At 56.9% G+C, this 27,004-nt stretch overlaps 1 protein-coding gene across 12 annotated transcripts in view; it reads right to left on the reverse strand.

The window, feature by feature from the left end:
* Window positions 1-27,004, reverse strand: part of LOC105489864 (metastasis associated 1) — a 52,536-nt gene that overhangs the window by 17,088 nt on the left and 8,444 nt on the right. For 8 of the 12 annotated variants that reach the window (XR_011625450.1, XM_011755058.3, XM_071099461.1 and 5 more), the window contains exons 2-6: window positions 15,445-15,512; window positions 8,047-8,140; window positions 3,013-3,063; window positions 2,236-2,362; window positions 2,096-2,159 (exon numbers count right to left, since the gene is read on the reverse strand). Coding sequence is in view for 11 of the 12 variants with exons in the window: in XM_011755058.3 (XP_011753360.1) it covers window positions 2,096-2,159; window positions 2,236-2,362; window positions 3,013-3,063; window positions 8,047-8,140; window positions 15,445-15,512 (404 nt within the window). In the remaining variant the exon portion in view is untranslated. The remainder of the gene's footprint in view (window positions 1-2,095; window positions 2,160-2,235; window positions 2,363-3,012; window positions 3,064-8,046; window positions 8,141-15,444; window positions 15,513-27,004) is intronic. The other 4 variants (XM_071099462.1, XM_071099457.1, XM_071099459.1 and 1 more) reach the window with 1 other exon arrangement.

A 27,004-nucleotide genomic window follows, 5' to 3' on the forward strand; every position in this document is an offset into this window, starting at 1 on the left:
TGCTCTGGAACTCCTGAGCTCAAGTGATTCCCCTGGCCTTGGGCTCCCAAAGTGCTGGGATTATAGGCATGAGCCGCTGCGCCCGGCCTATTTCTTTAAATTAATAAACACACATGGTTTCTATTTGGTGCCGGACTGCTCCACCGGCCAGGGCCTGGGTGTGTCTGTGACCGCTGTGTGATGTTTCTGCACTCCTGCTTATCTGTGATGTGAGTCCGTGTTCGTCAGGACTTCATCAGTGAGGGTTATTTGAGGCGAGGCAGGGGCACAATCCCCCAGGGCTCAGTGGCGCAAGTTCTGCCGGGTGCTAAGTGTACTCACCCTGAGCCTGTTACATTAAATTCCCACGTTGGGGCTGTTCAGAAACCCCAGGTAAGAAAAAAGAGGTAAGTGGCCGGGCGCAGAGGCTCACGCCTGTAATCCCAGCACTGTGGGAGGGATTACACCTGAGGCGGGATGATCACCTGAGGTCAGTTCGAGACCAGCCTGGTTAACGTGGTGAAACCCCGTTTCTACTAAAAATTAGCCAGATGTGGTGACGCACGCCTGTCATGCCAGCTACTCATGAGGCTGAGGCAGGAGAATCGCCTGAACCCAGGAGGCTGAGGTTGCAGTGAGCCGAGATCGCACCATTGCACTCCAGCCTGGGCAACAAGAGCGAAACTCTGTCTCAATAAAAAAGAAAGTGAAGGCGGGGAAAGGCTGCATCGTGCAGCAGCAGGGTTTCGAGGTGCCTGAGCAGCCTGCTTTGTCCCCTCGTGAGCGTCCACCCGGCCGTTTCTAGGGCTGATGCGGTGCATACAGGCTTGTCACTGCACCTGCTGCTTCCTCACAGGCCTTTCTTGCTAACACACATTTTCTGTGTCCACAGAGACATTTCTGCAGCCTCACCCTCTCTGTGTGGCTCTGTCAGTAAGGGCACTCCTCCTTCCTGAGCGGGGCATTCACGGCGACCCCACAGACTCTGCTCATGCCCAGCAGGTTGTGGCTCAGCCTTCTGGGAAGCTGGTCTGGCAGCCTGAGAGGGTTCGAGCCCAGCCCATGCGCCAGGCATGTGTTACAACCCCGGGCCGAGCCCTGCCTGCTCTTCTCTGCCTGCTCTTTTCTGCCTGCTCATGACTCTGAGCTAAGGCCTGGGGCACGACCACAGCCCGAGCTGAGCCACTTCATGCCTGTTTCCAGGCTGTGTGGTGGGAATGGGGACTGGGGCCACAGGGGTAGTATAGGACTGAGCTTGGGACACACCGTGGCCATCCTGGATCCTTCAGAGCCCACGCCAGAGTGCCGATGGCCACGGCAGAGATGAGGCCCCCTAGGACAGGGAGGGTAGGGCCTCATCCAGCAACCTGCATCTGGGCTGGCTGGACACACTGGGGGTGTTCAGGCCACAAGACTCCAGCCAGGTGGCAGCAGAGCCTGTGAGAGGCCAAGCCCCAGGCCTGGAGATGGGCCTGCCCCTTGGGCAGGTGTGCCCTGCAACTATGACAGGCACTCCAGGGAACCAACACGCTCCAGACGTTTTCGGCCCCACGTGGCCTCGGAAACCCAACCCTCCCGTTAGCTGCATCTCACAGCAGCCTCAGTGCCACCGCTCTCCGTCAGGCGACACTGCTCCCCAGGTAGGTATGGCACTGTCTAGAGACATTTTTTGGTTGTCACACCTTGGGGGATGCTATATGGCAGGTAACACAGTATAATCACAGGTGACCCCCAAGGTGGGCCTACCAGGACTCCGCCACTGCCCAGGAGGGACCAGCCACGACTCCTACGAAGACCCAGGTGGCCCCTGCCCCATATGCCTCAGCCACACCCTCCCCAGCGGGACCTCCCCTCGCTGGCTGTCTGGGAGGCAGTGGCAAGGGGAAAAAGCCCTGTGCTCCTGGCCCACAACTCTGGGCGCGTAGGGTAGGGGCAGCTGCACACTAGGACACCCGGAAGTGGCTGTCAGGACGCAATCCCCGCTTCCCTCCAGAACAGCCTGGGCCTAGAGGGAGGAGGGAAAATCGTCCCCGCTGCCCAGGCCAGCAGAGGTCACGGGTGGAGGAAACAGTGGCCTGGGACCGGCTGCAGCAGACCAGGCCAGGCTGGGCCTCACCTCCCGCTCCAGGTAGGACTTGAGCGATTCGGTCTCGTTGAGCAGGGTGACGCTGCACTTGCCCCTGGAAAAGAAGGACGGGCAGGCTGGAAGGGCGAGGACAGCCCGAGGGGCCCAGGGCGGGAGCTGCTGGGGGCTACCTGATGTGCGTGGCGGGCAGGGACTCCAGCTGCCGGGAGAGGAACAGCTCCCGATGCCGCAGCTGGTGCTTTAGTTTCTCGGGCAGGTCCACCATTTCCGGATTCTCCATTTCCTCTTCTATTTCCCCTGAAGGACAAGGAGCCCCTGTCAGCACCACGGCAGATACACGCTGCCAGACCAAAGCCCACCCCACCGGCCCCACCCGGCGCCAGCACGCAGGAGGCCCCGTCCTGGCAGGTGCGCGTCCTCCTGCTGCTGGACGCTGTCCCGCTGCCCCACCCCATGGCGGCCCAGCAACTCCTTGGCAGGTACCCCTGCAGACACTCTGGTGCCCATGTGCCCTTTAAGTCCAGGCACCCTGAAGGCCCAGATTCCCCAGGGCATGAAGATGGAAGGAGGAGGGAGAACAAGGTCTGGGCCAGCCCCAGAAGCAGCAGACAAAAGAGCAAAAGGAGCAGGGGAGCCGGTGGCTGCCAAGTGCCCAGGCAAGGAGGGCGAGGGGCAGCTGCCCTCTGTCCCTCCCCATCTTGTGACCAGACAGCCCCACACAGCCCACCACAGACCTCCCACACCAGCAGGTCACCCTCAGGCCGGGGCTGCACCAAGTCTGGGCTGTGGGCCGGACACAAGGGAGGGCCCCTCCTCAGCTGGGCCGGCCGGGCGCAGGGCGCAGGCATGCAGGCAGCCCGCCCAAACTCTGTCCCTCAGCGGCGCTGCCGCCCCCAGCCCAGGGACACAGACAGGAGGACGCCCTCCTTGCGGAGGCCGGCTCTTACCTTCCTCGCCGTTGTCCGCCCCCGGTCCGGCCTTATAGCAGACTGACAGGGCTATATAACAGACAGACAGCACCCGGCAGCACGGTCAGCGCAGAGCAGCGGCCTGCTCCCTGCCCAGGGCCCGGACCGAGGGCTGTGCCACCAGGGGGCAGGGCAGAACGGGGGCCACAGGCCTCCCGGTGGGGTGTGAAGACCACCCGGTTGAAGATCATCTGGGCCTCAACGTCCCCCCACTTCGGCCGCCACCCACCCGGTGCCAAGCCTCTTTGGGAAGAGCCCAGACAAGCCTGGCTGTGGAGGGCCCCTGTCCAGCGACCACCCCTGCTCTCACTCCATCGCGGCTTCCCAGAACAGGCTGTCCAGAAGAGGCCGGGGCCGGCCGTGGGCCAGCAGCATGGGCATTCCTGCCCTGTGCTAGGAACCCAAGTAGGGTTCTTATAACACCCAAAATGGGGGTGTGTGGTGGTGCTCCCCACCGTCCCCTCGCACACCCAGCACCGGCCGCCAGTGGGCCACTCATCCCGCTCAGCGTCCTGCCGGCTCTCTGAGCCCGAGGTCCCCAGACTGGACCACAGCCAGCCGGGTTGCTCGCTCTCTGCGGCCCCCTTGTGGTGCCTGCAGGAAGTCCTGGCTCCTTTGGGCACTCCCAGATTGAGGCTGGGAGCAGCCATGCTGGGCCTGTTCTGAGCGGGCCCTATCTGGGCCTCAGAAGCCTGGGGTGTCTGCCTGCTGAGCCTCACCTCCCGCCGGTCCATAGAACAGGGCAGGGCTGACCAGGATAGCCCCAGTCCCAGCATCCCAGGCCAACACACCTCACTTGCTCCCACTCCTGGGGCCCCACAAGCAAACTGCACCCTCAACTCAGAAATCCCCAGGGCCCAGAGGCCCACACACCATCCCAGACCAGAGGCTGGCGTTCGTTCACGCCCGCCCTATGCCAGGCCCCGTCAGCGCACCGACCCAGCCTGGAGAGAAGCCCACAGCGACTCCGAGACTCCCATCTCACCAGTGCCCCGATCAGCAGAACAGGGCTGCGGGGTGCAGCCTGTCGGAGATGTGGGCGAAGTAGGCCTGCAGCTCCTCAGGAGGCCAACAGGCAGAAACACCCAGGCGGGAGGCGGGGCTGGCCAGTGCACCCTGCACCGCCCACACTCTGAACCCTCCCTCGGACCCTGGATACACCCCTAAGCATGAGGCCCAGGGAATGGCAGCCCCAGGCTCAGGACGAGGCCCAGGCTGTGCCCTCACACCCACTCTAGGCTGTGGAATCCAGGGCCCCCACACCTGCTCTGGGGGGCTCTGAGGAGGGACGTTCCCCCTCCCTGTCGTTCTGTCTGTAAAAGGCGTCACGCTCACAGCCAGCCGGGGCAAGGTCTTCTCTGCCGCAGGGGCCGCAGTGCAGCCTGGCCGGTGTCTACCCTCCACCCTGAGGCCTGCACTGTGCGCTGGACGCCCCAGCGGGGACTGGGTGGAGGCAGTGACGTGGAAGAGCCAGAGGCCTCCCGGAGTGTCCTCACACCTGTCCCTGGGATCAGCTGGGGCCTCACCCGGGCTGCCATGAGCTCACAGAGCGAGCAGGAGAAACGCACAGATGTACACAACCCCGGGGATGTGGGCCCTGCAGAATCACCGCAAGGCCCAGTCACCAGGCAAGAGTGGGGCTGCGCTCCGAGCCCCTGGACCAGCGGCAGACCCGTCACCCATGATGCCTGCTCCCTGCAGCTGGGCTGTCAGTTCACAGGAACGCCCTGCAGAGGGGCCGCCATGCAGCTTTCCAGGGAGCACCGTCCAAAGGGGCTGGGCTGGGCACCTGGGGGGGCACTGCTGCTCTCTGCCCAGTCCCACCAGCCCCGACAAGGCCCTTCTGGAAAACCCGCCCTCTGATACCTCTAATCACATTATGTCTGGAGTCCCCTTCTGGGGCCCTCCTAGCAAAAGGCCATCTTCTGGGGTGTCTGAGAGCAGAACCTCAGGAAAGGGGGACACCGTACCCTAAAAAACCACTGATACAGACTCTCTGGAGCAGAGACACTGTGCTCCCAGGTGCCAGAGGACAGAGACAGGATGCGCCCTGGGCAAGCCATAAACATGCCCAACTCAACGGTGGCACCTGACTCCCCAGGCCACACAGACTGGCAGGGCCACACTGCGGCCACTTAGCCTGGGCACTGCTTCTCCAGTGCCAGCCCGCTCCCCACCACTGCTTCTCCAGCGCCAGCCCGCTCCCCACCACTGCTTCTCCAGCGCCAGCCCGCTCCCCACCACTGCTTCTCCAGCGCCGGCCCGCTCAGCCTGGGCACTGCTTCTCCAGTGCCAGCCCGCTCCCCATCACTGTTTCTCCAGCGCCGGCCCGCTCCCCACCACTGCTTCCCCAGCGCCGGCCCGCTCCCCACCACTGCTTCCCCAGCGCCGGCCCGCTCCCCACCACTGCTTCTCCAGCGCCGGCCCGCTCCCTACCACTGCTTCTCCAGCGCCAGCCCGCTCAGCCTGGGCACTGCTTCTCCAGCGCCAGCCCGCTCAGCCTGGGCACTGCTTCTCCATCACCAGCCCACTCCCCACCACTGCTTCTCCAGTGCCAGCCCGCTCCCCACCACTGCTTCTCCAGCGCCGGCCCGCTCCCCACCACTGCTTCTCCAGGGCCGGCCCGCTCCCCACCACTGCTTCTCCAGCGCCGGCCCACTCCCCACCACTGCTTCTCCAGCGCCGGCCCGCTCAGCCTGGGCACTGCTTCTCCAGTGCCAGCCCGCTCCCCATCACTGCTTCTCCAGCGCCGGCCCGCTCCCCACCACTGCTTCCCCAGCACCGGCCCGCTCCCCACCACAGCTTCCCCAGCGCCGGCCCGCTCCCCACCACTGCTTCCCCAGCGCCGGCCCACTCCCCACCACTGCTTCTCCATCACCAGCCCACTCCCCACCACTGCTTCTCCAGGGCCAGCCCGCTCAGCCTGGGCACTGCTTCTCCAGTGCCAGCCCGCTCCCCATCACTGCTTCTCCAGCGCTGGCCCGCTCCCCACCACTGCTTCCCCAGCGCTGGCCCGCTCCCCACCACTGCTTCCCCAGCGCCGGCCCGCTCCCCACCACTGCTTCCCCAGCGCCGGCCCACTCCCCATCACTGCTTCTCCATCACCAGCCCACTCCCCACCACTGCTTCTCCAGGGCCAGCCCACTCCCCACCACTGCTTCTCCAGGGCCAGCCCGCTCAGCCTGGGCACTGCTTCTCCAGCGCCAGCCCGCTCCCCATCACTGCTTCTCCAGTGCCAGCCCGCTCCCCACCACTGCTTCCCCAGCACCGGCCCGCTCCCCACCACTGCTTCTCCCACTCCCTGCAGAGTTGACACAGGTCAGTCCCCGACACCAAGAACCACCAGCCGTGCTGCTGGCTGGCGTCCAGCACCTGCAGGGCCAAGGGCCGCACCAAACGCCCCTCCAGAATGTGCAGCCTGTGGACTTTCAACATCCCCAGCTCTCTTCCTTGGTGCCTGGAGTGCGCACCAGTGGAGTACACAGCCTTTGAGGTCAGAGGTCAAGGGTCACCATGCCCCGCCTTGAATGCTCCCCTCCTCTGAGCAGAGAGCTAGGAGGTTCCAGTTCCTCACGAAGCCAGAGGAAGCCCATGGTCAACTGGCAGCTCCCTTTGGGCCACCACAGGCCCCACAGCCCGGTGTCCAGAGTGGACCCAGGGGCCCAGCCCAGCTGCACTGCCCCAGGGCAGCTCATGTCCGCATCCACTGGGTGCCGAGGAAAGGCTGCAGCTGTCCAGTGGGCAAGGCAGTGGGGTTAAGGGACCCTTCCTTCCACGAGCGCTGCCCTGGCGGACTCCCAGCAAAGGCTCAGGAACAAGACACTGGTGGCAGGATGGTCTGTCCTGCCCCTAAGCCCCTCCCAGGGCAGGGGGAGGTTGCCTGGGCTGGCTTCCTGCCCTCACCCACAGCACTGGGACAGGGGCAGAAGATGTCAAGGTCCTCCCACCTGACCCACTGCCAGTCACAGTCCCTGGACCTCACCCCATTAGGGGTCATAGGAGGCTACAGGTGGGACCTTGGCCCACCCCAGCAACACAGGTACTCGGGCAGTCACATGCCTCACCTACTGGGAAACGTCACCCTACAGACCACAGCCTCAGCCTGGGCTCAAATCCCACCTCAGCTGATGTATCAGAGCGGAAGCCAATAACAGCCCTCGCGCCTGCCCCCACCGACACGAGAGGCCTCAGTGGGGGCACCACAGTGTCTGGTGCAGGTGGGCCCAGCCCGGCAGGCCCTGTGTCAGTAGCGTATGGAGGGCGTGGGGGTGCCTCTGGCTCCTGGCTCTGAAGTCGACGTCCCCCGGTGCGGGAGACTCCATCACCTGTGAGTACCTGTTCCCAGGGGAGGAGCTGGGCCCCCAAGGCTGAGGGCATTCCCATGCAGCCAGTGGCTTCCTCCCACACACTGTGCTGGCCACAGCAGCCCCTTCCAGCCAGTTTACTGAATTGGAGTTTGAATTGTAAAGAATAAGGAGAGGACTGCTTTCCTGAAAACACTACTCAGAATGCCAACAGAAGCCTCTTCACAAAATTAAAAGGCAAGAGACAGTGGCAGGTGTGGGCAGCAGGGTCCCACCAGCCTGAAAAGTCTCCAGAAGTCATCATAAAAGAAAAAAAGAAGCCTCAACCAATGATGCCCACACCCAGCCACACCCCGTGACAAGCTCACAGAGGATGCCAGTGAGAGGCACACCGCTCCGGAGGGGCCTGTGAGGAGTTCATTCGCCCAGTCCCCGAGGAAACGGAGCCAGGACACCCCCACCCACCGTGGAAGACACACCGCTCCGGAGGGGCCTGTGAGGACTTCATTCGCCCAGCCCCCGAGGAAACGGATCCAGGACACCCCCACCCACCGTGGAAGGGAGAGAAAGAGAGGCCAGAGCGAGTTGGGCAGAGGGTGGCCCCACGAGGCCAGGACCCCGAGGATGGACCCTAGGGAAGAAGGACCCCGCCAGCCCTCCCCGGCGGACCCTCCCGCCAGGCAGCCACCCCGGGGAAGGCCGGACTCACTTGCGTGCTTGTCGGCCAGGGCGATGAGGGTGCTGGAGATGTCCCGCCTCCGGTAGAAGCACACCACCTTGGCCTCCACGTTCCCATTGGCTGTCTGTAACAGCAAGGCAGGGGCGTCTGAGAAACGCGACCAAACCCGGGCTGCACAGCTCCCAGGAGGGGCTCCAAGGCCGGCCCCTGCCGTCCCAGGACTGCGGGTGTCACCACACTACCCCTCAGGACTCCAGCAGGGCACTTCACAAATGGAGCAAATCCTGCAGCTCTGGACCCCATGGGTCTATCCCGGGGGGAGAAGGTGGGCGTGCGCACCCAACTTCAACCTGTGTCTCCATCCGCCCTCCCTTCCAGAGCCCAGTGTACCACCTGAGAACACCAGGGTCCCAATGAGGAAAAGGCCCCGCCACACTGGACAGGACCTCAGTCAGCTCCCGGGAGCCCACGCCCAGCTATCCCAGTCCCTCTTGGGTGAGCTGTGCAGCAGCCACAGCCCGAGCAGCCCATGCAGCGTGGACCCCCGTGTGGGACCAGCCCTCCCATCACCCTCCTGGAGCAGCCACAGGCGCCCCCACCTGGCCTGGCTGACTGCCGTAAAACGCCCCCGCAGAGGAAGGTATGTTTTTGGAACGAGCTTTTATAACATCTTTGTGACCTCAAGAATTATGCTGTGATTCTAACCACAGTACAAGTGCCTCATGGACTACCATTCATAACTTTTTTTTTTTTTTGAGATGGGGTCTCACTCTGTCACCCAGGCTGGAGTGCAGTGGCGCGATCTTGGCTCACTGCAACCTCCGCCTCCTGGGTTCAAGGGATTCTCCTGCCTCAGCCTCCCGAGTAGATGAGATTACAAGCATGAGCCACCACGTCCAGCTAATTTTTGTATTTTCAGTAGAGACAGGATTTTGCCATGTTGGCCAGGCTGTCTGGAACCCCTGACCTCAAGCAATCTGCCTGCCTTAGCCCCACAAAGTGCTGGGATTACAGGTGTGCCACAGCGCCCAGTCTCACATAACTTTTCAATTTTTTGAGATAAGGTCTCACTCTGTTGCCCAGACTAGAGTGTAGCGGTGTGATTTCAGGTCACTGCAGCCTCCACCTCCTGGGACTACAATCCAATTACACCATGCCAGGCTTTTTTTTTTTTTTTTTTTTTGAGACGGAGTCTCGCTCTGTCGCTCAGGCTGGAGTGCAGTGGTACAATCTCGGCTCACTGCAAGCTCCGCCTCCCGGGTTCACACCATTCTCCTGCCTCAGCCTCCTGAAGTACCAGGGACTACAGGCGCCCGCCACCGCACCTGGCTAATTTTTGTATTTTAAATAGAGACGAGGTTTTACCATGTTGGCCAGGATGGTCTCGATCTCCTGACCTCATGATCCACCCACCTCGGCCTCCCAGTGTGCTGGGATTACAGCATCTGGTTAATTTTTTAAAAACATTTTGTGGCCGGGCGCGTTGGCTCAAGCCTGTAATCCCAGCACTTTGGGAGGCCGAGATGGGCGGATCACGAGGTCAGGAGATCGAGAGACGATCCCGGCTAACACGGTGCAACCCCGTCTCTACTAAAAAATACAAAAAAATAGCCGGGCGAGGTGGTGGGCGCCTGTAGTCCCAGCTACTCGGGAGGCTGAGGCAGGAGAATGGCGTAAACCCAGGAGGCGGAGCTTGCAGTGAGCTGAGATCCGGCCACTGCACTCCAGCCTGGGTGACAGAGCAAGACTCCGTCTCAAAAAAAAAAAAAAAAAAAAAAAACATTTTGTAGAGACGAGGTTTCACCATGTTGCCCAGGCTGGTCTCGATCTCCTGGGAGTGAACCACCGCACCCAGCCCATTTATAGCATTAAACCAAATTAACTCTAAGAGAAGTGGCCAGGCACTTTTCTCGCCACTGCACTCCAGTCTGGACAACAGAGTGAGACTCCGTCTCAAAAAAAATAAAAATAAAAAAAATAACCAGATGCAGTGGTGCGCGCCTGTAGTCCCAGCTACTTGGGAAGCTGAGGTGAGAGGGTCACTTGAGCCCGGGAGGTCAAGGCTGCAGTGAGTTGAGATTGTGCCACTGCACTCTAGCCTGAGCAAGACCTTGTTTCAAAAAAACAACAACAAAAAGAAAGAATAAAGAGAAAAGTGCTCAGCTGCTCTGCACGGCCTGCCCGGAAGCAGGGCGTTCTCGACGGTGGAATTCCTCTGCTTGGGACGTGCATCTCCTCTCCCCTTCGGATCTGCATCTGCTCACTACAGTGGTGTGAACCCAGGACCGCCATGCTCTGCTTCAAGTCACAATCCAGCGTGGCCTGACCCCTCCTGCAGGTCACGCTGTCCCTACTCTGGCCGCTGGGTTCTCGCTCTATTGGCTCCTGTGTCCCTGACATACTCCACCACAGGTTACATCCACATTTCATCACAGTGACACACACAGACCATCCAATGTCACATAGCAAGCCATGAAGACTGCAAGGAAACACAACCGCAGCCGCCCCATCTGGGCAGCCGGGACCGTGGGGCCAGGCTCTTCCGCAGTCAGGTTCCCACCAGCTCGGAGCCTCAGGCCAGGCCTCCCTTCCCACACATGCACCCCACTCTCCAGGATCACTGTGTGGACTCAGTCACGCTCGGGGTCTGTTCTGTTCTGTCGTGTTCCTGCACACGGTGGACTCAGTCACGCTCGGGGTCTGTTCTGTCGTGTTCCTGCACACGGTGGACTCAGTCACGCTCGGGGTCTGTTCTATTCTGTCGTGTTCCTGCACACGGTGGATTCAGTCACGCTCGGGGTCTGTTCTGTTCTGTCGTGTTCCTGCACACGGTGGATTCAGTCACGCTCGGGGTCTGTTCCGTCGTGTTCCTGCACACGGTGGACTCAGTCACGCTCGGGGTCTGTTCTATTCTGTCGTGTTCCTGCACACGGTGGATTCAGTCACGCTCGGGGTCTGTTCTGTTCTGTCGTGTTCCTGCACACGGTGGATTCAGTCACGCTCGGGGTCTGTTCTGTCATGTTCCTGCACACGGTGGATTCAGTCACGCTCGGGGTCTGTTCTGTCGTGTTCCTGCACATGGTGGATTCAGTCACGCTCGGGGTCTGTTCTGTTCTGTCGTGTTCCTGCACACGGTGGACTCAGTCACGCTCGGGGTCTGTTCTGTCGTGTTCCTGCACACGGTGGATTCAGTCACGCTCGGGGTCTGTTCTGTCGTGTTCCTGCACACGGTGGATTCAGTCACGCTCGGGGTCTGTTCTATTCTGTCGTGTTCCTGCACACAGTGGACTCAGTCACGCTCGGGGTCTGTTCTGTTCTGTCGTGTTCCTGCACACGGTGGACTCAGTCACGCTCGGGGTCTGTTCTATTCTGTCGTGTTCCTGCACACGGTGGATTCAGTCACGCTCGGGGTCTGTTCTGTTCTGTCGTGTTCCTGCACACGGTGGATTCAGTCACGCTCGGGGTCTGTTCTGTCGTGTTTCTGCGCACAGTGGATTCAGTCACGCTTGGGGTCTGTTCTGAGGCACTCCTGCACACACAGGTAAAGGTGGTGAGGCCGCACTAGGCCATTCTTTCTTTTCTTCCTTTGAACAGCTTTGCTTCCCGAGGTTAACAATCGTCTCGTTTTCTCCACTTGCCTAGTTTTTCATGGAATCATCGCTGATTCTTCCCTAAAGTGCTCAGCAGCAGAGCTCCTGAAGGGAAAGGGCTCAATCAGGGCGCCCGGGAGACCCCTCCCAGAGCTGGCGTCCACCCTGCTTGCTACCCGCACCGGGGACCGCGTCCTCCTGGGCGGGAGGAAGGTGCGCCTTGCTCGTGGTGGAAAGGCGTGGAGGGGTGCACTCCGAGGCCTCAGTCGGGAAACCCCACTCATCTGCCTTCCGGGAGATGGGGCTTGGCTGGGCCTGGAGCCTCCACACCCGAACGTGGCTGCCGAAAGGCAAAGTGGGGTTTGACTCCAGGCCTTTGTATGTGACCCGCTTTTCCTCTAAACGCATTTCTTCTCCCATGTTCTAACAGTTTAAATACACCTTGAAGGGGCCCCTCTTTATTTCTGTGTTCACTCCTTCTTCTCTGCTATTAACTGCACATTGGACCAATGGACTGATTGTCTGATTTTTTTTCTCTCCTAGTTTCTTTGTTTTTGCCCCATCTTCTGGGTGGTGACCTCAACTTTATCACCTGGTCCTTTCATTCCACTTGTTACTTCTCCTAACCCAAGTGTCAAGAGCTTTCCTCTCATCTGACCACATCCCAGGATGGATCCCTTCCCTTTCTCTGAGAACATTCATGGGCTTTGTTTTGCTTTAGTTTCCTTCTGTTCTCTGCACTGGCCCTTCCTCTGAGTTCCATTTTTTTCTTTTTTTTTTTTTTGAGACGGAGTCTCGCTCTGTCGCCCAGGCTGGAGTGCAGTGGCCGGATCTCGGCTCACTGCAAGCTCCGCCTCCCGGGTTCACGCCATTCTCCTGCCTCAGTCTCCCGAGTAGCTGGGACTACAGGCGCCGCCACCGCGCCCGGCTAGTTTTGTGTATTTTTAGTAGATGGAGTTTCACCGAGTTAGCCAGGCTGGTCTCGATCTCCTGACCCCGCGGTCTGCCTGCCTCGGCCTCCCTGTGCTGGGGTTACTGGCTGAGCCCCGTGCCCGGCCCTGAGTTCCATTTTCACGTTGCCGACTGATCTTCATGTCAAAAGCCCTCCCCAACCATCTTGTGACTTTTGGTCACCAGGAGACTCCCAGGTGCTGGACAGCTCACTGCATGTGCTGCACCCACAGGCGCTGGGGTAGCGGGCATCCTGCTGGGTCCCCGATGCCAGCAGCTGGGTCTGTGGGCTTTAGAAGTCTGGCTGCTAGGGTTCTGGGAGCCAAGGAGGCAAGAGGGGCAGGGGGCCCACCAGGGGACAGCCCATGAGCCAGGTGACCCCCACTTGCAGCCCCCACATGAACCGTGCTGGCCTGGGCCTAGTGCCCCAAATCTGGGTCCTCTGAGTCCACTGCTCCAGCCCAGGGAAGGGTTCTGCAGGTTCACCTGACCCCCAGACGGGTCCTCCACCTGTCTTCCGCACTGCCAGCCACACGTCAGCATGGTTCCTGTTCTCCCGACCCTGACCCGGGCCAGGGCCGGGGCCTCTCAGGTTGCCCAATCCGGCTGGCTGCCTTCTGAGCTGCACCCACACCTCCCAGTGGCGCCTCCTCTCCCACCTTCCTTGCCCTGTGGGTGCAGAGCTCCAGCACCCCTTTCTTGTTATTTGAGGGGGCGTTCAGGCCAGAGAACAGAGGGGAGGTCTGCACTCAACCAGCTGCGCCCACCTGGAAGCCCCGCCTGGAGCTCCTTGGTGTGGAGGGCACTGGCCACGCTGTGTCGGAGGCCCACGGGTTCCTTTCCACATGGTGAGCGTCTGGGTCGGCTGCCCTGCCTGAACTGTCTGAGACAGTAGTCATGCCCCTCACAGGCTGGTGTCCTACCCAGAGACGGACAAGTGTCCAGGCCATGTGGCCCTGGCCCTGAGGAGGAGGGAGTGCTAGGACAAAGGGGACAGCTCTGAGCGTGCGCAATGCTACATCTGTACCTGAACATCGCCAAAGGGCCGGAAGCCAGCCCCCACCTGCACACGCCTGCAGTCTACTGTCTGCACGTGGAAGCCAGAAGCGGCACGAGGGAACCTTCCCGACAGTGGCACCTCTCAGCTGTGGCACCTCCCAGCAGTGGCACTCGGCCAGGCGCCCACGGAGGCACTGCAGCCTCCCACCCCAGGCTGCCTGCCAGCTGGCTGTGTGGAGCCAGCAGCGCCGTCTGCCAGCCGCCCCTCCACTACACGGACCAGGAGGGACCCAGGGCCTCCCCGAGCCATAGTTCAACTCAGCTGAGGAACCTCCCTCCGCACCTCAGTTTCCCTACAGTCCGCATGCTGTGATGTGTAAGGTGCAGCCCCGCAATCGGGAGGCCCAGCCACAGCAGCAGCACCCGTTCCAGCCTCACACTGGGGAGGCTCAGTTCACAGGAGCAGCGCCTGTTCCAGCCCCGCACTCGGGAGGCTCAGTTCACAGGAGCAGCACCCGTTCCAGCCGTACCCAGAGTCCAAGTGGCCTTGCTCTGCAGGCGGGCAGGCCCTGCCCAGCAGGGGCAGTGAGACGGACTCAGAGGACACCTGGATCATTGCCCGTGCCTCCAACAAACAGGCCTGCCCCTCAGACCTCCCAGGAAGCTGCAGGGGAGCAGACGTCACACCCCACGCTCCTCGGCCCCAGGTGGTGGCAGATGCCACAGGGAAAGGCCCTTGACAAGCACAGCCAGGGAAGCCCAGAGCCCAGCATGGCTATGTCAGAGGTGGCATGCTAACCTTCCCCACCCTGTCCCCTCTGATTCCAAGAATCCCACATCACCGCTGCCACCAAGCCTGATGTCCAGGAAGGCAGCTTCTCACAGGTAAGCCTGCAGCATGCAGCACGGAACACCAAGGGCCCGGGTGCCCCAAGCCTGGAGTGGGCGGGGCTCCTAGAAGGCAGCCATCAGGCCACTGGCTCCAGAGGTTCGGGGGCTCGGGAGCCCTGCAGGCAGGCACAGAGAGGTCTATGAAGCACCGAGCAGCTCACCCCACTCTCTGCTGGAACCATGTGTCCACTGGTGGGGACGACCTGCCCTCCCTCAACACCCTTAGAAAGTCTCCAACCAGGAGGAGAAGGGAGGCTGGGGTACCCACCCACCATCCCTGAGGACAGCGAGAAGGCTCCCAGGGTGTGCGGGTGCCCTGCACCTCCACAGCCATCTGCAGCTCTGTCTCCCAAGCTGACGGGACGGAGGCTGTGCCGAGGCGGTGGAGGCCGGGAGTGGCTGGGGCTGAGGGGCCCATGTGTCACCACCCCCCAGGAAGGATCTGGTGCTGCCAGGCTCAATGCATGGGCACAACCACGTCCCCGATCAAACAAGCATCTGCCAAGGACTCATGGCAGACACGAACCAGGTGGGAGCAAGGGCTGCCTGAGTGACCAGGGAGGGTGCCTCCAGCCACGCAGACACCTCAGGGGTCAGGGCAGAGCTCACAGCCCTGCAGGGCCGGCTGCTGGGAGCTGGGCAGGGCAGGGGCACCGAGGCCTTTGGTTGGTTTCAGAATCATGCCATTCTGCTCAGGCTCCCCAGGGGACGCTGGCATCTTCAGGGGACCCAGCGCCCACAGACCAAGTGTGGAGTGGGCAGGCAGCTCAGGGCAGCCGCGCTGGGTCCTGCACGAGGCCAGCAGGCCCCTCACTCAGTTTCTCCAAGCGGGGGCCAGGGTGCAGGTGACAGTGGACGGAGTCACTGAAGGGCCTGCACAGTGGCCAGTCCAAGGTCAGCCCCAAAAGGGGGCCACCCACACTGGCCACCCACAGGGCAGGAGCTGGCGTAGCCCTCACCCACTACCCCCTGCAGCCACGCCAGGGCCACCCAGTACCTTGTTGAGCTCCTCAATCCTCCGGATCAGGTATGGGTTGCTGGAGGAGTTCTCGAAGTAGACGTAGTCTGCAAACAGCAACAGACAGAGCAGAGGGTCACCTGTGGTACCAAAGGCCAGACCCAGGCCCACCTCCCGCTGCCCAGAGACCCGGGGCTCAGGCAGGGCAGTGTCACCACCCCCACCTCTGCTCTCTCAGGCGAGGAACAAACAGAGGAAGCGAAGCCCCCACACCATCAGGGAGGGGTGGCTGCAACCAGAACGGACTGACAGGCTGGGTCAGGGCCAGGGAGATGCACCAGGAGGGGCCATTCCCAGCAGGAGCCAGCAGCCCCCATCCTGGATCCTCACAGACGCCAGCCGCCCCCAAAGGCTCAGGCCCTTCTTGGGGAAGCTGTGGGGGCCAGGTGGCAGCTTCCCAGGCGAAGCCCAGCTCCAGCACTGCCCAGACCCTGCCGGGAGCCCCGGGACACCTTCCCACTGGCAGCAGCCAGCCTGGATGCTACACCCTCAGAGCCACATGGCCACCACCACCCTGCCCACAGCGGTCCCCATCTTTCCCTCCAAAACACAGCAGCAACTACACAGAGAACACAGCTGGGGCTTCCTGGGCCCAGGCAGGCTCAGAAATGGGGCAGAGTTGCTCTAGGAATGACAGGGTCACCCTCACTAGAGCTCAGAGACAGCAACAGGCAGCAGGCACTGGGAGTGCCCCGAGACCGGCCATCAGGTGAGTACACTTCCCTCAGCGACGACACCATGGGGCCCTCCAGCCTTCTCACCAGCTCCACACGCAGAGAGCCACTGAATCTTCCGGAGCCCAGAGGCTTACTCTGGAAGGCCCAGGAAGTCCAGGCTGGCGGTGCTGACACCCCGATGCTCCAGGCCTCCTGGGGCCGCTGCAGGGGCTCAGCTTGGGAGGCAGCAAGGCCACATCCTCATGAACCAGCACCACGAGTACCCTCGCCAGCCCACCCTGCACCAGCTCTGGAGGGAGGACTGAGCAGGAGGCCTGTCTCAGCTGGAATCACCCCAGAGGCCCACACAGGCCTGGGATTCAGCAACATGCAGCAAGACCAGCACCAAAAAAGCCCAGCCTATCCGTCTACATGGAGGCCAAACCTGTGCTGCGAGGACCCTGTGGAGGGGCCTGGAGAGTATCTCCCTCCTGCTGCTGGCACACACCCGTCAGGACACACTCATGGGTGCACACCCGTGACACACCCGTCAGGACACACTCATGGGTGCACACCCATGACACACCCGTCAGGACACACTCATGGGTGCACACCCGTGACACACCCGTCAGGACACATCTGCAGGCACACACCTGTGACACACCCGTCAGGACACACTCATGGGTGCACACCCGTGACACACCCGTCAGGACACACTCATGGGTGCACACCCGTGACACACCCGTCAGGACACACTCATGGGTGCACACCCGTGACACACCCGTCAGGACATACCTGCAGGCACACACCCGTCACGTGACACACCCGTCACGTGACACACCCGTCAGGACACACCCGTGACACACCCGTGAGGACACACCTGTGGGTGCCCACCTGAGAGGATGCACCTGTGTGGGCACCCATGTGCAAAGTCACGCCTGTGCGTGTGACTTCTGAGCCCCGCGTGCTGCCTGAGTAAACCAGCTCATCAGATGAGGCCACGCCCACACAGAGCTCCACCGGACAATGGGCTAGGAGCATGGAGAGTCCAGAGGGACACAGCTTCGGTGCCCGGGGACACGCACAGCAGTGAGCGTTCCCTGCAGAAAAGCCTGCAGAAGTGGCAGGAGGCCTGCAGATCTGTGTCAGGGTTACAGAGTGTTCTGAATGCAGGATGTGGCCATGCTTGGGCAATGCTGTGAAAACTCTAGAATTAACTGAATCACATACTCAGAATTGGTGGATTTCTTTCTCTTTTTTTTTTTATTTTGAGACAGAGTCTCGCTCTGTCGCCCAGGCTGGAGTGCAATGGCTCGATCTCGGCTCACTGCAAGCTCCGCCTCCCAGGTTCACGCCATTCTCCTGCCTCAGCCTCCCGAGTAGCTGGGACTACAGGTGCCGCCACCTCGCCCGGCTAATTTTTTATATTTTTAGTAGAGACGTGGTTTCACCGTGTTAGCCAGGATGGTCTTGATCTCCTGACCTCATGATCTGCCCGCCTCGGCCTCCCAAAGTGCTGGGATTATAGGCGTGAGCCACCGTGCCCGGCTAAAATTGGCGGATTTCATCACATGTAGATACCTCAAATTTTTTTTCAAAAAAGGTCTCAAATCAATGGTCTAACTTTTCACTCCAAGAAACCAGATAAACAAATTAAATCCGAAACAATGCACCAAACTTGCCAAAAACTGGGGGGAAAATGTCCCTTAAGTGAGGAAAGACAGACAAGGTGGGGTCCGTCCACTTGATGGAAGACTCCTTGGCCGGGGCCAGGAGTGAAGCCCCCTGGCAGCACAGGGCCTGCAGCACCGGAAGGCCCACTCGAGAGAGGTGGCGGGCACGACGGCTGCGTGCAGCGGGGCCACCTACAAGCTGCTGGCGCAGGAAAACCAAGGCGTGGAAGATGAAAGAACATGCAGGGAATTCGGGAACTGTTCTGTATCATGACTATGGACTTCCAAAATTCACAGAACTGTACACATAAAAGGAATTGTACTGAATGTAAATTATGCTTTAATAAACGGACAAATAAAGCAAGAAGGCAGGAAATGATACAGTAAAAATAATGTGAAACAAAAATAGTAGAGGGGAAAATATCAAAGGAACCAAAAGCTGGGTGTGTATTTGAGACGGAGTTTCGCTCCTGTTGCCCAGGCTGGAGTGCAATGGCGTGATCTCAGCTCACTGCAAACTCTGCGCCTCCTGAGTTCAAGTGATTCTTCTGCCTCAACCTCCCAAGTAGCTAGGATTACAGGAGCCCACCACCACGCCCAGTTAATTTTTGTATTTTTAGTAGAGGCCAGGTTTCACCATGTTGGCCAGGCTGGTCTCAAACTCCCGACCTCAGGTGATCCACCTGCCTCAGTCTCCCAAAGTGCTGGGATTGTAGGCATGAGCCACCACACCCAGCCTACAAGCTGGTTATTAACAAGATCAATAACTGAAATCTATAGCCAGACTGACAAAGAAACAAAGAGAGAAGCCACAAGTAACCAACATCAGGAACGACAGATGGGACATCACTGCAGATCCTACTGACACAAGAAGGGGTATAAGGAATATTATGGAGGACTTTATGCCAGAGAATTTGACAACTTAAATGGAATGAACCAATTGCTTGAAAGATATAAACACCAAAGCTCATTCAAGAAGAAACAGGTAACCCTATTCACACTACAGAAATACAACAACAAAAACCCTAGGCCCAGATGGCTTCATTGGTGAAGTCTATCAAACATTTAAGGAAAAATTAACACCAATTCTACGCAACTCTTCCAGAAAACAGAAAAGGACAGTGTGGACACCATTCCCCGATACCAAAACCAAAGACACACAAGGAATCAGGAGGATCACTTGAGTCCAGGAGTTTCAGACCCCATCTCTAAAAACAAATGATTTTTGATTAGGCAGGTGTGGTAGCATGTGCCTGTAGTCCCAGCTGCCTGGAGGCTAAAGCGGAAGGATCGCTTAAGCCCAGGAGTTTGGGGCTGCAGTGAGCCATGATGGTACCACTCACTCAAGCCTGGGTGACAGAGTGAGACCCCATCTCTAAATATAACTTAAATTTTAAAAAAAATTGAAAAATCAGTGTAGCTCATCATATTCACAGATTAAGTAAGAAAAACCCTATCGCTATCTCCGTAGATGCAAGAGTATAATCTGAAAAAACTCAACACATACTCTATTAAACTCTGAGCAAACAAGGAACTAAAGGGCACTTCCTCAGCCTGGTAAGACATTTACAAAAAACCTACCGCTAGCATCATCCTCAGCGGTGAGAAAAGGGCTGCTTCTGCTGGGATCAGGGATTGTGGCAGGGGTATACCTACTCTCACCGCCACTGCCTCCCACCGCCACTGCCTCCCACCGCCACTGCCTCCCACCGCCACTGCCTCCCACCGCTACTGCGGACCATCAAGGAAGTCCCAGCCAGGACAATGAGAAGAATCAATGAAAGGCACACAGACTGGATATGAAGACACAAAACTTTCTATATGCAGATGATGTGACTTGCTATACAGAAATCCCCAGTGTCTACGAAAAAGCTATGGAAACCGCTGAGGAAGAGTTTTGCAAGGTCACAGGTCAACATCAAAAACTAAGTCCTCTTTTGGGCCAGGCATGGTGGCTCACACCTGTAATCCCAGCACTTTGGGAGGCTGAGGCAGGCGGATGTCTTGAGGTTGGGAGTTGGAGATCAGCCTGACCAACATGGAGCTACCCCATCTCCACTAAAAATACAAAAAACATTAGCTGGATGTGGTGGTGCATGCCTGTCATCCCAGCTACTCAGGAGGCTGAGGCAGGAGAATGGCTTGAACCCGGGAGGTGGAAGCTGTGGTGAGCCGAGATCACGCCATTGCACTCCAGTCTGGGCAATGGTGAAATTCTGTCTTTAAAAAAAAAAAAATCCTCTTTCTATGTACTACTGACAAACAGAAATCAAAATTGTAAAAGTACCATTCACAAGAGCACCAAGAAAAATTAAATGCTTAAATATAAATTTTACAGAAGATCTACAGATGTTTAAAGATCAAAAGATCTGTGCAAAGATCTATATGCTGAAAAGTACAAAACACTGGTGAGAAAAATCAGCAAAAGATCTAAATAAATGGTAACAGATGAGATGTCAAGGGTTAAAATACATGTTGGTGAGCTTCCTATAAAGGTTGGGATAGTAGGCCGGGCGCGGTGGCTCAAGCCTGTAATCCCAGCACTTTGGGAGGCCGAGATGGACGGATCACAGGTCAGGAGATCGAGACCATCCTGGCTAACACGGTGAAACCCCGTCTCTACTAAAAACACAAAAAATTAGCCGGGCGAGGTGGCGGCGCCTGTGGTCCCAGCTACTCGGGAGGCTGAGGCAGGAGAATGGCGGGAACCCGGGAGGCGGAGCTTGCAGTGAGCTGAGATCTGGCCACTGCACTCCAGCCTGGGCGACAGAGCAAGACTCCGTCTCAAAAAAAAAAAAAAAAAAAAAAAAAAAAAGGTTGGGATAGTAAATACTCCACGCTATGCAGGCCAAGAGGCCACACCAAGGATATTACGTAAGGACTAATATAACAATTTCCACATATTTTATACTGATGAAATTAAAATAACCGGGCCAGGTGTGGTGGCTCACACCTGTAATCCCAGCACTTTGGGAGGCGGGCAGATCACGTCAGGAGATCGAGACCATCCTAGCCAACATGGTGAAACTCTGTCTCTACTAAAATACAAAAAATTAGCCGGTGTAGTGGTGCACGCCTATAGTCCCAGCTACGTGGGAAACTGAGGCAGGGGAATCACTTGAACCTGGGAGGCGGAGCTTGCGGTGAGCCGAGATCATGCCACTGCACTCCAGCCTGGTGACAGAGCGAGACTGTGTCAAAAAAAAAAAGCTGAGTGCAGCTTTCTATAATACAGATGCACTCATGAGAGGACTTGTTTTGGGAGATGACATTTTGCTTAATTGGGTTCAAATGTAATGTTCTTTATCACCAAAATCAACGACAAAGGTGCATCCATGAGTGCCGGCTTACGGCGCGTTCCCGTGTTTCCTCTGTGACTGTCTTTCCACACAGGGCTGCCAGGCACACAGTCAGCCCCAGGTGCGTAGCTCTAAGTGACAGCCTGGCTACTGAGCCAGTATGTTTTCCCCTTCCTGGAAACGGCCAGCTCAGCAGGCTTGGACCTCCCGCACTCTTCCTTCCAGAGAGGTCTGACCCTTGACCTGCTCCGAGGAGGTCACCTTGGGGCCCTGGGAGCATCCTGCCTGCCAACAGCATCTGCTCACCCAGGGCCTCAGGCCGCCTCAGACAGGCTACCCTGACAGAGTGACGTACCGTGGCGCCTTGTGGCATCCGCCTGACCTCTGGAGGGGCTGAGACGGAGGGACCGAGGGCAGCCACACGGGTGCTCAGCCAGGCCCACCTGACCAACCACTAAAAACACCTGGGCCACCAAGGCTCAGGGGAGCTTCCCTGGTTGGCAATACGCCAGGTCTGCCATCCCAGACCACTGCTAGATCCACGCACCTCCCACACCTCCGCTGGGACAGAAGCCTAGAAGCCCACCCAGGTCTCTCTTGAGCCCGGACCCTGTGCCGCTCCCTCTGCTGGTGTGTCTGCGTCCGTTTGCTGTAAGGAACTGCAGCCCTGGCAGAAGCGCTCTGCTGTATTCCAGGAGTCCTAGCGAATTACTGAACCCGAGGGTGGTCGTGGGGCCCTCCACTACAGCATGTGATTACGCCACAGTCCAGTCACTCTCGGCTGGAGGTCAGGTGGGAGCTCCTTAACACACAGCTAAGTGGATTTTGAAATGTAGATGTTTCTCTTGTACTTGTGTCAAAGTCCCAAACACACTGCTGTAACCATAGTTTGAGCCCAGAAAATAAGCTCACTGCAAATCTGTGTGGCAATGGAGACTCTGCCTCTCATTTTACCTCTTGACAATAACTGTACAAAGCAGTTTGTGATTTAAACATGAGCTGTTGCCAAAACGACTTCATCACCGTATAAATTTTGCAAGTAAGTGTGGTTGTGCCTTGTACTTTAAGACGAATTCATAAAGAACGTAGAGAACTTCATGCAGCAAAAACTAGTTTCCCAAGTCATCCGGTGGACTGATGATGGCAGTCAACAGTGGTTCTTCTCATTCTGAAATTTTCCAATTTCGGCGCTTTTTCAAAAAGCAGGCCAGACACAGTGGCTCACACCTGTAATCCCAGAACTTTGGGAGGCCGAGGCAGGCGGATCATGAGGTCAGGAGTTTGAGACCAGCCTGGTCAACATGGTGAAACCTCGTCTCCACTAAAAATACAAAAATTAGCCAGGTGTGGTGGCATGTGCATGTAATCCCAGCTACTTGGGAGGCTGAAGCAGGATAATTGCTTGAAGCTGGGAGGCAGAGGTTGCAGTGAGCTGAGATCGTACCACTGCACTCCAACCTGGGCAACAGAGCGAGACTCCGTCTCAAAATAAATAATAAATAAATAAATAAATAAATAATAATAAAGCAATAGAACTTCACACTGCCCAGCCATCAAGCTGCTGCACAGGAGAGCAAGCCAAGATGTTCAGCTTTAGGCCAGGCACAGGGGCTCCCGCCCGAGCCCAGGAGATCGAGGCTGCAGTGGGCCAGGACTGTGCCACTGCTCTCCAGCCTGGGCAACAGAGCAAGACTCTATCTCTTTAAAAAAGGTTTTTTTAATTCACAGAACTGATGACAGTCAAGTCCACAAGGTCAAATAAAGTTCACTGTTGACACTACTGGTTCAATAAGGCATGACAGACTCAAACACTTTCCACAGGCCAGGTGCAATGCCTCAAGCCTGGTAATCCTAGCATTTTGGGAGGCCAAGACGGGTGGATCACGAGGTCAGGAGTTCGAGACCAGCCTGCCCAACATGGTGAAACCCCATCTCTACTAAAGATAGAAAAACTAGCCAGGTATGGTGGTGCATGCCTTTAGTTCCAGCTACTTGGGAGGCTGAGGCAGGAGAATTGCTTGGGCCTGGGAGGCAGAGGTTGCAGTGAGCTGAGATTGTGCCACTGCACTCCCGCCTGGGCAACAGAGTGAGACTCCATCTCAAAAACTAAACAAATACTTTCCACAAAATATTTACCTGTCAACAAGTAACAGAATGAATAACTATAGTTTTAGCACTTTATATGTTTAACAACCCTTGTACATTTGTCCAACCAAGCCCTTTTCTGTGCCACACTTCTCCCGTCAGTAGGATCTGCAGTGATGCCCCATCTATTGTTCCTGATGTTGGTTACTTGTTGCTTCTCTCTGTTTCTTTGTCAGTCTGGCTATAATTTCAGTTTATTGATCTTGTTAATAACAAGCTTGGCTGGGCACGGTGGCTCACACCTGTAATCCCAGCACTTTGGGAGGCCAAGGCGGGTGGATCACCTGAAGTCAGGAGTTTGAGACCAGCCTAGCCAATATGGTGAAACCCAGTCTCTACTAAAAATACAAAAATTAACTGGGCGTGGTGGTGGGCGCCTGTAATCCCAGCGACTCGGGAGGCTCAGGCAGGATAAGTGAAGACAATCTTGTGGAACTCAGCCCTTCAGCTGCAGAACCTAATCTCTCCAGGTAAGCAGTGTCAAAATTGGGCTACATCACTGGATAACCGGCTGGCCGCCGGTGGGGAGAAAGCCCACACACATTCCAGGGACCAGAGGTGAAGTGTTCTGTGTTGAATGTGTGAGAGTAGGAAAAAAACTGAGCTTTTCCTGTCCCTATCACAAATACTCAACCCCATCACGGCGGCTCAGAGCGGCCACATAGTAACTGAATCCCGTTAGTGCGGCCTGTTCCCCTAACACTTTATTTCTGAGCACTGAAATGTGAATTTCATATAATCTTCATGTGTCATGAAGTTTTCTGCCTTTGATTTTTTTCTCAACAATTAAAAAATGTAAAACCCATTCTTAGCTCATGAGTCATCAAAAACAGGCAGTGGGCCAGTTTGCCGGTCCCTGTACAAGAGGACCCAAGATTGGTTCAGATGCCAATTATTTCCCAAACTGATCTACACGGGCACCGTGCTTAGCTTGACGATGCTTTGCAGGTACTGTGTTTCTTACAAATTGAAGGTTTCTGGCAACCTGCATCAAGTCCGTCGGTGCCTTTTTCAAACAGCAGGGGCTCACTATGTGTTGCTGTCACAGTTTGGTAATTCTCTCAATATTTCCAACTTTTTAACCAGGATTCTATCTGTGATGGTGATCTGTGGTCAGCGATCCTCGATGCTACTACTGTAATTGTTCTGGGCACCGTGAGCCATACCCACCTAAGAATTTAATCATAAATGTGTGTGTTCTGACTGCCCCAGGAACTGGCCATTCCTCCACCTCTCCCCCTCTCCCGGGGCCTCCCTATTCCCTGAGACACAGTAATATTGAAATTGGGCCAATGAGTAACACCGCCATGGCCTCTAAGGAGTCCAGTGAAGGGAAGAGTTGAGAGTCACACATCTCTCACTTTAAAACAAAAGCTGGAAATAAATGACTAAGCTTAGTTAGGAAGGCACGTCGAAAGCCAAGACACCCTAATGGAAAGCTTGGCCTTCAGCGCCAAGCAGGTAGCCAAGCTGTGAATGCAGAGGAAAAAGTTCCTGAAAGAAATTAAAAGTGGGCCGGACACGGTGGCTCACACCTGTAATCCCAGCACTTTGGGAGGCCAAAGCGGGTGGATCACTTGAAGTCAGGAGTTTGAGATCAGCCTGGCCAACATGGTGAAACCCCATCTCTACTAAAAATACAAAAATTAGCCGGGTGTGGTGGTGGGTGCCTGTAGTCCCAGCTACTTGGGAGGCTGAGGCGGGAGAATCACTTGAACCCAGGAGGTGGAGGTGGCAGTGAGCTGAGATTATGCCACTGCACTCCAGCCTGGGTGACACAGCGAGACTCGGTCCCCCTGCAAAAAAAAAAAAAAGAAAAAGAAAAAGAAAAAAGAAATTAAAAGTGCTGCTCCAGGCTGGGCGCAGTGACTCACACCTGTAATCCCAGTACTTTGAGAGGCCAAGGCCGGTGGATCACTTGAGGTCAGGAGCTGGAGGTTGGCCTGGCCAACACCATGAAACCCCGTCTCTACCAAAAATACAAAAAAATTAGCCAGGTGTGGTGGCATGTGCCTGTAGTCCCAGCCACTTGGGAGGCTGAGGCAGGAGAATCGCTTGAACCCAGGTGGAGGTTGCAATGAGCCAAGATCATGCCACTGAACTCCAGCCTGGGTGACAGAGCGAGACTTCATCTCAAAAAAAAGAAAACAGTGCTGCTCCAGTGAACTCAAGAATGATAAGAAAGCTAAACAGCCTCAGTACTGATAGGGAGAAAGCTGAAGTGGCCAGGACGGGAAATCACAGCAGACACATTCCCTTCAGCCAGAGCCTCAGCCAGAGCAAGCCCTAACTCCCTTCAGTTCTATGAAGGCTGAGGGAGGTGTGGAGGCTGCAGAAGAAAAATCTGAAGCTAGCAGAAGTTGGCTTGTGAAGTTAAAGGAAAGAAGCCATTTCTATCACATAAAAGTGCAAGGTGAGGCTGGGCATAATGGCTCATGCCTATAATCCCAGCATTTTGGGAGTCAAGGCAGGAGGATCACTTGAGGCCAGGGGTTGGAGACTAGTCTGGGCAACATAGTGAGACCCCATCTCTACAAAAATAAATACAACTAGCCAGGCATGGTGGCGTATGCCTGTAGTCCCAGCTACTCAGGAGGCTGAAGCGGGGAGGATCACTTGAGCCCAAGAGGCTGAGGCTACAGTAAGCCAAGATCACACCACTGCACTCCAGCCTGGGCAACAGAGCAAGATGCTATCTTAAAAAAAGAAAAGAAAAGAAACACTTCTTTTTGGTGTCTGTAGAAATCAACAAGCCAATTCTAAACTCTGTAAGGGAAAGCCAAGGAACCAGAACAGGCTAAACAATTTTGAAAATGAGGAACAAAGTTCGAGGATTCCCACTACTTGATTTCAGGAGTGACTGTAAGGCTGGGCACGGCAGCTTACTCCTGTAGCCTCAGCACGACGGGAGTCCGAAGTGGAAGGAAAGCTTGAGCCCAGCAGTTTGAGACCGGCCTAGGAACATAACAAGACCCCATCTCTACAGAATACAGAAAAACTTAGCTGAGTGTGGTGGCGCACACCTGTGGTCCTGGCTATTCAGGAGGAGCACTTGAGCCTGGGAGGTAGAGGCTGCAGTGAGCCATGATTGTACCAATGCACTCCGGCCTGGGTGACACAGACCTTATCTCAAAAAATAAGAAAGAAGCCAGACTCAAAAGCCCACATACTGTGCAATTCCACTTCTACCACACTCTGGACAAGGCAAAACGGCAGGAACAGAAAATACGTCAGTGTTGCTGGGAGCTGGGGGAGAAGAGGCGGCTGACTACAAAAGGTCACAAGGGAAGCATGTCAGGTGTGGAAGAGCTGCAGTGGCCACACAGTTGTGCACGAGTGGAAAATCACAGGCCTCTACACATAAGTGGGTTCCCATGTGAAACGTATATCTCAATAAACCTAATTTTTTTTTTTTTTTTTTTTTTTTTGGAGACAGTCTCGCTCTGTTGCCCAGGCTGGGGTACAGTGGTGCGATCTCCACTAACTGCAACCTCTGCCTCCTGCACTCAAGTGATTCTCATGCCTTGGCTTCCCAAGCAGCTAGGATTACAGGCACGCACCGCCACGCCTGGCTTTTTTTGTATTTTTACTAGAGATGCGGTTTTGCTGTGTGGTCAGGTTGGTCTCAAACTCCTGAGCTCAAGTGATCTGCCTGCCTCAGCCTCCCAAAGTGCTGGAATTACAGGTGTGAGCCACTGTGCTCGGCCTAAACCTTGCTTTAACTTAAAATATACACGCACCCACAGAGTCAATTCTAATTATTCGC

This window comes from Macaca nemestrina, chromosome 7 (genome assembly GCF_043159975.1).
Source record: "Macaca nemestrina isolate mMacNem1 chromosome 7, mMacNem.hap1, whole genome shotgun sequence".
NCBI classification, from domain to species: domain Eukaryota; kingdom Metazoa; phylum Chordata; class Mammalia; order Primates; family Cercopithecidae; genus Macaca; species Macaca nemestrina.